General features: G+C 39.7%; 1 protein-coding gene across 1 annotated transcript in view; it reads right to left on the bottom strand.

The window, feature by feature from the left end:
* Window positions 1–452: 452 nt before the first annotated feature.
* The window catches only part of tmem182 (transmembrane protein 182), a 50492-nt gene continuing 39507 nt past the window's right edge, over window positions 453–11437 (bottom strand). Inside the window, exon 6 of the mRNA XM_008116136.3 lies at window positions 453–828. Within this exon, the coding sequence (XP_008114343.1) occupies window positions 743–828 (86 nt within the window). The 3' untranslated portion in view covers window positions 453–742. The remainder of the gene's footprint in view (window positions 829–11437) is intronic.

The raw sequence follows: 11437 nt of genomic DNA, 5'->3' as shown, positions 1-11437 counted from the left end.
GTGATAACCTCTTTCTCTCATTCTCTCCCTCTGTCTCAATTTTTCAAATATCCACACATAGACATTTTAATTTGATCCACCTTTCTTGTTAGATAAAATGTTATGTTATCATGCAGATGTTGGAAGAAAGTAAAACAACCAACCCATTAAAACCACTGTTTTAAAACAATGAAAAACACAAAAAATATAGCACACCCATTGAACCTCTTTCTGCCCCAGTTAGTTAAAGGCTGAAGGTCTGTTTAAATAAAAACGCATTTGGTTGTTTAAGCTATGGGAGCTTAGTGGTGGTAAGTCTTCCTTGAAGTGAGACCATAGCATAAGAGCTGCCACCAAAGAGCTCTCTCTCATGTCCTCATTTTTCCAGTAGACAGGTCCACGTAAGTGGTAGGACAGAGAAAAAAAACCACTCTTGAAGATAATAAGACTCAAAACAGACTTGTGTATGGGTCTACGTATATACATTGTGTGTATATATATTGTGCATACATGGTAGTCTCCTAAACCAGAAATCTTAACCAACACCCAAGCAGACAGCCTTTTGAAAGAAGTTTAGTTTCACTTGAGATTTAACTCCAAGAAACTTCTAAAAGTCAAGAGCAAATGAATACACATCATAGCAACGTTATGACCGTTTAATCGTTTTTCCATAAGAAAAGATTAAAATGCTTTAGTTATGCTAGATTAAATGCTTACTTGATAATTGCAATGGACAGTATGCTTTCAGAATAGGAGAATTAAATTAAAAGAAAGACAACTGTGGCAAATGTACTAGTGGTAGAATTAGAGAGTGTTTCATCAGCTCCCGATGCCTCCACTGTAATGAATCTGTCAAAAGATAATAATATTTTAGTGAAAGGTGCGATTGGATAAGTCACGTTATTTATTAACTGTTACCTTAAAATATCACTTTTGTCTTATTATTAAAGAGTGGTTAGAGTGCAGCAGGGATGCCTGACATAAAGCATTTAAAAAGGATTATGTCTCTAACAGGCCTTAGAGTATATTCAGTGTACTGTAGACTCAGTAGCAGAACTTGTTAATACCTGATGACTGGGGGCAGTCAAGGCGCTGTAAACTGACAGGGACTGTATCAGACTTCCTCGGATCACTCCTGTAATTCATCCAGTGCATTTAGAGAGTTCCCTGGAGCTATATTTGTCACAACAGTTTTAACCAGCCAGCATCAACAGCCTTAGCTTTTCTAACCTTGATTTCTCAAAGAGCTGCAATTATCTGCTCCCTATTTGTTCACAGAGAAGGGATAGAAGGGGAAATAAGTTATACCACAGAGAGGGAAAATCAAAGGTTGCTTTTTTCCCTTGGAAGTAGGGAGATTAATACATTTGGGTCATCCAACCTATGCACTTTAAGTGATTCTGGGTGCTGCAGTCTAAAAAAGTAACTTTTTTAGTAATGAGTGATGAAGTGGAAGTGATGAGAGAATTTTTACAATTCCACAATGGAGGACATCATGCAAGTGGTCCATTGTCATTCATCATTGCAGAAGTTTACAGAAGGGATGAAACAGAACTGTGAGACAGAGGACACAGTTATCCGGGACTACAATTAGCAGCTATTACCTATACAGCACCTAAAGGTTTTTCCAGTTGTAACAATACAAAGGGTTCTTGAGAAATTCAGTGACATTCTCTGACTCAGAAAGGGGCAGTTAACTTTGCATAGGACAAAGACAGCCTGAATCTCAAGTTACTTTTCTGCTACTAATGGAATATTATTATCTGACTTTTACTGCCCATTGTTTCTGGCCTCCCACATGGCCAAGATAAGGAATTACCTGCATCAATGTTCCCTTAAACCATCTTAAATGACAACAGAAATAACCATGCCTCACAGCCTCTGAGAATGCCTGCCATAGATGTGGGCGAAACGTCAGGAGAGAATATTTCTGGAACATGGCCACACAGCACGAAAGACATACAACAACCCTGTGATCCCGGCCATGAAAGCCTTCGACAAAACATCTGAGACTGTCTACCTCATCATACCCTCAGCGGAGGCTATCAGCGGTGCTCTGGTTCACCCCTGAATGTCAGGAAACCACTGCCACATGTCCCACTTCTCCAGGCTCCTCTGGCAGCTCTCCACACAGGGGAAGCGTGGTGCTCACATGAAGAGTGCAGCTTCCCCCATTGAAAGAATGGCAACACGGGAAGCCTCTCATGTTGCCACAGCGGTGGCACGCTGGTTCCATCCTCCTTCACCCATGGAGCCGGCATGACATCATGTGACTGGAGCTGGTTGGTTCTGTGAGTGACCAGGGCTAGATCAGCCCCATATGATAAGATCTTAAATGTAGGCCTGTAATTCTAACATCATCACTTTTCTTCTCCTGTATGATTTTTTAACAAATTTGTCTGATGAAGAAGCCAGCGATGTTTCAAAAACATGAATTATATATTCTGCCATTTATGTTTGCCCTTAAAGCTTTAAGTTCTTTTATGGATTTTGGATCTTGTTCTAGCCTGACCACTGTTCTTGCTCCCTTGGCAAGTGAGGCATAGGTGAATTTGCTGGTAGTGGATGTTCACAATAATACCGGTACATGGCAGCTCTTTAAGTCTTGCAGTTGACCTGGGAGACGTCATCATTCGCATGTCATCCCCAAAGTCAACTTACTTTAAAGGGTGCTATGAACACTCTCTCAACTGGGAAAAAGAAATGTATTTGTTTTCAATTAGCTTCAGTGTTTAAAATGGGGTATGAGGAAAAAGGTGTTAAATATCTCTCACACAGAGAGTGCTGGCACTCTGATAAACCTCAGAGCTCCATGTGATTTCCTGAAGTTGAAAAAAAAAGAAAAATGTAGGAAATATCAATCACAGATCTCCCACTGACAATCACCTAAATTTAGCCCATGTGGAACATGTTGCAAAGTGTGATTGCCTAATGTGACTCAACCGCTATATTCTTCCTTGTCATCAAACAACAGGGGTTGCTTTCTGGCATAGTTCTTCCTCAACCAGCCTGTGGGGGTTGATATCATTTCGTCACTGTCTATAACATTTGGAGGAGGCCACAGAGTGAATTGTTTGATATCTTCTACCAGGCTGTTAGCAGAATGGTACAATCGACCCTCCATAACTATAGCTTCTGTATCCACAGATTCTACCATCCATGTATTGAAATTATACCCCCCCCCCCAAAAAAAACCCGAAAAGCAAATGTTGATTTTGTCATTTGATATAAGGGATACTATATAGTATGCCACTGAATGTGATGGAATTTGAACATCCACAAGTTTTTGAATTCATGGGGGTCCTGAAATCAAACCTCAGCAGATACCGAGGGAGAATTATACAGCTCATTGAGAAATCTACTGTACTTGTCTGGGACAATACGTGGGACAATAAATGATGTCCTTTGGTGCTTTACAGCTACAAATCACCTTTCTCTCTGGGTGCATCTATACTGTAAAATTAATGCAATTTGACATCACTTGAGCTGTCATGGCTCAATACTATGGAATCCTGGGAGTTATGGCATACAATGTTTTTTGCTTTAACTCACAAAGAGTGCTGGTGCCTCACCAAACAGCAAAACCCAGATACCATAGCATGGAGGCATGGTAGTTAAATTGATGTTAGACTGCATTAATTCAAATTCTCTCTCTCTCTCTCTCTCTCTCTCTCTCTCTCTCTCTCTCTCTCTGAGAGTACATTTTGCTTACCCATTTGTGGTGCAAGGGCCATGGATCAGTTCCATGGTTATTACATGATGTACAGAGCTGATCCATGGTAATGTGGTCTTGACCGGCAATACCTGAAGTCACTGGATACTCCGTAGCTTTCTCAAGAGCATCCAAGTACTTTGGGGGCATGCAATCAACTGTGCTGAGCAATTCAGAAGAGACAATTGCTTATATCCCATCCAGCGTCCCCCAGAGTCCCCCTAGCACTCGAGACCTGGTTCTTTACTAGAGCTTTTAATCTATGTTAATTTTATCAATATTTGTATGTATGTATTTTTATCCTATACAATTTTATCTTGTAAATCGCCTAGAGCATCTTGGATGGAGGGCGATTAATAAGTAATTACATGATGATGATGATGATGATGATGATGATGATGATGATGATGATGATGATGATGATGATTTATCTTAGCAGTGCTCGCTGGGCACCAGAATAGAGACAGATACTCCTTGTCTCCTGGAATGATGATATCCAGCACATGGAGGAGATCAGAAACGGGAAGGGGGAAAGGGAGAGCTATTCCTCCTCTCCTCCTTCCTGCCATATCTTCAGCACATTAGATATCATCATCCCAAGCACCAAGAGGTATTCACAGCCATTTTAGTGAATGGTGTCTGGTAGGCACCACTAAGATAAGTTAGAAGGTGGCATGGTATAGATGGTGTGTGTGTTGCACGGAACCAGTTTTGGTGCTGCTCACTCATACAGCCACCATGCAGCTTCCAGGGCAACTCAGAGGCTAGCACTGACGCTGATCAGGAGTAGCCCAGATCAATATGGCTATAACTGCCCTTTCAAGTCTCTGTCTCTCTCACACACATACATGCACACACAGAAAAACATAAGTAAGGTATTACAAAGGTATATCAATTAATAAAGAAGTTCATTTTTAATCCCTTTTAATGCCTTCCGGTTTAATTCTCTGGGGGAAAATCTCATTTCAGTACTATTCACATTGTGTCCTCCTAGGTTTCTGTTCCTCCTACCTTTCCCTTCTCCTTAACACATCCAAAGCCCATATAAGGCAATCCCCAAGTTACAAACATCCAACTTATAATTGACTCCTAGTTAAGAACGGGGGGGAGGGGGGTGAGAATCCCACACAAGCAAAAAATATTTCCTCTCTAATGAAAATCACAGTAGAAATACTGTGCTATGCAGGAAGCACAGTGACTCTGCTTCTGAGATCCAGGAGGTTAAGGGGTGTTTTAGGTCCCCCATAAGAAGGGATATGGATCAGAATTTTGTTAGGACATAAGGAAAGGGAAAACAATAAACACCCTTTCCACAACAAAGAATTGCCTTTCGTACACTTGGGCAATGGCCAAGTCCCTGGTCAATACAGGGTGTAATATACATCATAACAGCTATTGGAGAGATAACACTAGCCTTAATACCAGTGTTTTCTACAAGCAGCCAAAATAAACCTCTAATTCTAGTTGGGTAAGCTCCAAAGGATTTGTTTAGGTATTGAAGTTTCAAATGGAATTACAGTAGTGAAATCAACTTTCCAAATCAAGTCTGGATTTCCTTCATATATTTTCTCTCTTTTAGACATAACACACTTCAAATAAAACTTCTGTTAACTAAGGCTCTAACCACAGATTAAATATTTCTTCTGACATTATTTGACTGATAATATCAATTTCAAAGTTCAAATTTTAATAAGGTATTACAAAGCATGGGAAGAAACAAGCTAATCAAGCCAAGTTTCATATTTCCTCCCTTTGTATAAAATGATAATTGAATTTAAAGCTATGCTTTGTCTCTTTAATATCTGCTAAATATGGATGAATTACTGAATATATATTTATTCTCAGACTCATTTGAAGGCAAATATTTACAAGGCTTTTCTCTTGTAATCTGATTTTAATATCTCAACTGAAAATGATTCATAACATGTGGCTTCAAATACCCTGTAGTTAAGGAGGCCAAAAATTAATTAGCAGATTCTGCTATGGGTTTCTTGAAACTAACGCTACCATTTGCCTGATTATTTTAAATTATTGTTACTTTCATTAGGTAGGAATGACCTGTAACCATCCTGTTCTGACTTTTGATGCCAGTCTATGATAGCTGTAATACAGTAATTTTCCTGTTGCTTGCTTTGAACACTTTGAACACTCCTAGGACCTGTTTTGGAATGGAGACAAAACCAAGCTAATTCTTGCAATCTGTTTTCATGCCTGAGCAAAGCACAATACTATTCAATTGTATTGTGGTGTCTGTAACACACTGCAGTACTACATGGAGCATTTGTCTTTCTATTTACATAATTTGGGATGACATTTTGGGATGGGGGAGGCCAATCAGGTACATCTTACATTCAGTTATTTGTGAATGTGTACAGACCTTCTCCCCCATAAGGTACATCTACACCAGTGGTTCCCAACCTTTGGGCCTCCAGGTGTTTTGGACTTCAACTCCCAGTAATCCCAGCCAGTTTACCAGCTGTTACGAACTGTGGGAGCTGAAGTCCAAAACACCTGGAGACCCAAAGGTTGGGAACCAGTGATCTACATTGTAGAATGAATGAACTTTAATTTTCATGGCTCAATGCTATGGAAACCTGAAATTAAAAGTTTGATGAAATTCCAGCAATCTTTGGCAGAAAAGGCTCAAAACCTTAGAAAATTTCTCCACCTGGGATTCTACAACACTGAACTCTTGCAATTAAAGTAGTATCAAATTACATCCATCCTTCAATGTAGATGTACCTTTAGCCTCCATTAGTTATCTAGGCTTTTATATTAAGTCTTTTATTTGGATTAGACAAAACTGTTTTTTAAATCAGATTTTTACTTTTCTGGCTGTCTTTAAATTAAATGACTGCACTGTGTCTAGATTCTATCACTTTCAGAAATCCAGTTTCCATCCTTGTGCAAAAAAATTTGCACTAGCTGTCCATAAGTAGCCATGAGCAGAACAATGCCATTAAAAAGTTTTCTGATTAGTGTAACATTGGATACACCCAATATATAAATGATGGTATGGATATATGTTTTTTAGACTGATTAACAAACCAAATGTAATAGTTCAATTAATAGGCAAAATGTTTCTGGTCCCATTGATCTATCTGCCCATTTTATAATAGCCCCATTCTTGAGGTGTTGCCAATGTTATCTTGCACTTTATTGTCCATTTCAACCGTGAAATACCTCCCCCATTCCGGCACATTCTGTACTGGGTTTTATGAATTAGTCTCCTGTTTTAATATTGTATGCTTCATATCGATTTAATTGATTGTTTTATTGATAATTGAGGTTTTATTGGTATAATTGTTTTATTGGTGTATCATTGATAAAGTTATTATTATTATTATTATTATTATTATTATTATTATTATTATTATTATTATTATTATTTAGTTGGTTAATATAAAAATAAAAGTGGTGACATAGAAATAGACACACTATTAACATAGTACATTAGGCTCCAAAATATGTCGGATTTTTGTGTGACACTCTGAATTATGGTATTTTAATGGTAGCCTTACATGGATCTCAGGCAGGAACTGTTATCCATATGTTAGTGAATTGCCATTTTTAACACATCAAGCTAGTATAGCTAGTGGTGAGGAATTCTGGGAACTGTCATTCCACAAATATCAGAATATGTGCACAGTTTCCATAATGAGCTCCAATGTCCTTTTTAATCGTATACCCTAGCTAGCCGTGTTGGCTGCCATGGCTAGGAGGTTCTCAGATATGCAATCAAAAAAGCTAACTTTTCCATTCTCTGTCCTAAAATATGTTAATTTACACAATTGGGCTTTGGGACAAGGTTTTTGAGAGCAATTCACAAGAATCTATATTTTATGAAAAGCGGGGTTCTCAGCCTTCTCTCTCCACCCCACCCCCACCCCCCATGGCTTCTTCATCCCTCAGCAAAACATCCTTTCACCTTCACCAAGATAAAATAAGTTTTCCTATCGAAACCTTTCCCTTGTAATCTCAGAGGACAAAGCAAGGTCTCACACATACACAAATTACCCTCAATCAGTCAGATAAATAAAGTTTGGTTTTCCTAATGGTTTGTAATGTTCTGCTGAAGGTTTTATTGCTTCCTGCTACGTTCTGCACATCACAATGCTCTCCTTGAAAGCCAGTCTTCAAACATCAATTGCACACAGCCTGAAGGGCTCCTTAGAGAAGGGACTGGAGGCAAATATTCTGAGGCTGGAATCTGATAGCATCTATCTTGGACTAAATGGGGCTTACATTTGAATAGATATTGGGAATTAGAGTTGCCAGGCTGTCAGCCCTTTTCGCGGAAAGTATGAAAACTAAAAGAGGAACTAGCCTTCACTTTAGTAAAGTATCAGACAAGTATGCCTCAATTTTACTGTTTCCCTGAACCGAAACTGACTTAAACATTAACATGGCAAGCAGTTTCAGGCTACAAACTTAGGACCTCTTCACACGGTGCTAAAACAGCCCTGTTTCACTGCTTTTGGCCGGGCTTGGATGTGGACTGCAGACAACATTATAAGACAATGCTAGGCAGGCCCTGCCCACATTCCTCTCAAAGTGGAGGGGAAGAGCCAGAAGGTGCTTCCTCCACCACCACAGGGAGAAAAGTGTGTTTTAGGTAACTCTGATGGAGCTACACGCACTTTCCTCCCCTTTTCCCTGTATGATGGGGAGGGATGATGGGGCAATGTGCATTGCCACCCTTTCTCTCATCTGCTGGACAGGGTGCCAACGCGCCCTGTCCCATCCCTATAGTATGACATGGGCATGAGCCACCTTGTGTGCCTTCCTGCTGGTGAAATGGCATGGCCCAAAAGGGCCATGTGAAGAAGTCTTTAGAAAACATTTACCAATAGTTTTTACATTTACATATGCATTGAGAGCCTACATCCTAATTAGCTAATGAAAGGGTTAGATTAAAAATGGGACTTTCATTCTTAACTTACCGTCTTGGTATTGGAGAAGTGAAGCATGACTGAAGGAGAAGAGAGGAAGGGCAGAGATATGAGAAAGGGCAGAATGCATTTTAATATGATAGATAACTCTAGAAACTTTCACAGGCCACATGGTTTAGTTACTTGCATATACAAAATAGATTTATGATCATCTTTTTCAAAAATCAGGAATAACAATCTGGAGGTGCTTTCCTTAAACCAAAAGAGTTTGGCATGCAGGAAAACCTGTCCTACCCAGAACCCAAATGCTCTAACAACTGAAGGAGGAAAAGAGACAATACTGGAATTTTCCTACAATAGACACATATAGGATTATTCTGTGAATAGACTCCTTATCATCCCTGTTTGATATCATCACACCTTTTTTGAGAAAAAAGGGGCAAGGCTATTTCTATGAGGCATAGGAAAGAAAAATATATTGATTTGTACTAACAAACTCAAAACTATTTGTTGGAGTAGTACAATTTCAGAGTGGCATGATCATGAAAGAGAAGATAACAAAAGAGGGGGGAAAGGACTATTGAACTTAGGTTATGGAAACCTTGAAAGAACATAAGGTGAAGGAGAAAGCAAAGCCAAAGCAAAATGTAAAGAGAAAATATAAACACTGTATGACAGATAGAAAGTAGCCAAAGATGAGAAAAAGGATATGAGGAGAAATAAGCCATCAAGTCATTTGAGGAATTCCAAATAAAGGCTAGAAGACATGATTGTTTCTGGAAGTCACTTCAGTTTCTTCATTTCTTTCAGAATAGGGGATTGGTTGCCCTCAAATAAGCCAGAAAATGGCAGTGATTTGGGCCTGGGATTTATAATTTTGTCTTCAGTTTAGGAAGGCTTTTGCAGAGCTTATAAGACACTGGAATGGTCCAAGACCATTTATTGCTGAAGCAAGATGAAGCACATACGTACAATGTGTATAAAGTGACCCAAATCTTCAACAGTGGACACCTGACAACATTTTTTACACGATCTGAAGGCACCAAACTAGTTTACTGAGCCCCCATTGGAGAGATAGGGTGGGATATAAATAAAGTTTATTGTTATTATTATTATTGACACAACGACGTTGTATGACACAGCAAACAAGATAGATATGCTGGGTTTCGTTTTCGAACACTTCCCAAGTGTCTAGGACTGTGTGATGTATTTTCGGATGATGCGTGCAGATCCCAGCAGGGTGGCCTTTTGCAGTTGGCAGATCGTAATTTTGTCAATGTCTATTGTTTCCAAATGCCGGCTGAGATCTTTTGGCACGGCACCCAGTGTGCCCATCACCACCGGGACCACCTGCACTGGTTTCTGCCAGAGTCTTTGAAGTTCAATCTTGAGGTCCTGATAGCGGCTGAGTTTTTCCTGTTGTTTTTCGTCAATGCGACTGTCACCTGGGATGGCGACATCAATGATCCAAACCTTGTTCTTTTCCACAACTGTGATGTCTGGTGTGTTGTGTTCCAGAACTTTGTCAGTCTGGATTCGGAAGTCCCACAGTATCTTTGCGTGCTCATTTTCCAATACTTTTGCAGGTTTGTGATCCCACCAGTTCTTTGCTGCTGGGAGGTGGTACTTGAGGCATAAGTTCCAATAATAGTTATTATTATTATTATTATTATTATTATTATTATTATTATTATTATTATTTTATTTTATTGTATGACACAGCAAACAAGAAAGATATGCTGGATTTCGTATCACAAAATAACAAGTCGAACACTTCCCAAGCGTTTAGGACTGTGTGATGTATTTTCGGATGATTTGTGCAGATCCCAGTAGGGTGGCCTTTTGCAGTTGGCAGATCATAATTTTGTCAATGTCTATTGTTTCCAAATGCCGGCTGAGATCTTTTGGCACGGCACCCAATGTGCTGATCACCACCGTGACCACCTGTACTGGTTTCTGCCAGAGTCTTTGAAGTTCAATCTTGAGGTCCTGATAGTGGCTGAGTTTTTCCTGTTGTTTTTCATCAATTCGACTATCACCTGGTATGGCGACATCAATAATCCAACCCTTTTTCTTTTCCACAACTGTGATGTCTGGTGTGTTGTGTTCCAGAACTTTGTCAATCTGGATTCGAAAGTCCCACAGTATCTTTGCGTGTTCATTTTTCATTATCTTTGCAGGTTTGTGATCCCATCAGTTTTTTACTGCTGGGAGGTGGTACTTGAGGCATAAGTTCCAATGAATTATTTGGGCCACATAGTTGTGCCTCTGTTTGTAGTCTGTCTGTGCGATTTTCTTACAGCAGCTGAGGATGTGATCAATGATTTCGTCAGTTTCCTTGCACAGTCTGCATTTTGGGTCATAAGCTGATTTTTCAATCTTGGCCTTAATTGCCTTTGTCCTGATGTCTTGCTCCTGGGCTGCAAGGATCAGGCCTTCTGTCTCCTTCTTCAGTGTCCCATTCATGAGCCATAGCCAGGTCTTCTCCTTGTCAGCTTTTCCTTCAATTTTGTCAAGGAACTTTCCATGCAATGCTTTGTTGTGCCAGCTGTCAGCTCTAGTTTGTAGTGCAGTTTTCTTGTACTGGTTTTTTGTCTGCTATGCTTTGAGGAGTTTCTGATTTTTGACTTCAATCAAAGCAGGTTCTTCACTTTGCTTTACATATTCTGCCAGAGCATGTTCTTCTTTGACTGCTTGTTTTACTTGTAAGAGTCCTCTGCCACCAGATCTTCTAGGCAGATATAGCCGGTCAGTATCACTGCGAGGGTGCAGTAAATGATGAATGGTCATGAGTTTTCTTGTTTTTCTGTCCAAATTGTCCAGTTCCACCTATGTCCAGTTTATGATGCCAGTT

This window comes from Anolis carolinensis, chromosome 3 (genome assembly GCF_035594765.1).
Source record: "Anolis carolinensis isolate JA03-04 chromosome 3, rAnoCar3.1.pri, whole genome shotgun sequence".
Lineage (NCBI taxonomy): Eukaryota > Metazoa > Chordata > Lepidosauria > Squamata > Dactyloidae > Anolis > Anolis carolinensis.
Note: the sequence above shows the minus strand (reverse complement) of the source record. Positions and strands in the feature narration are given on the sequence as shown.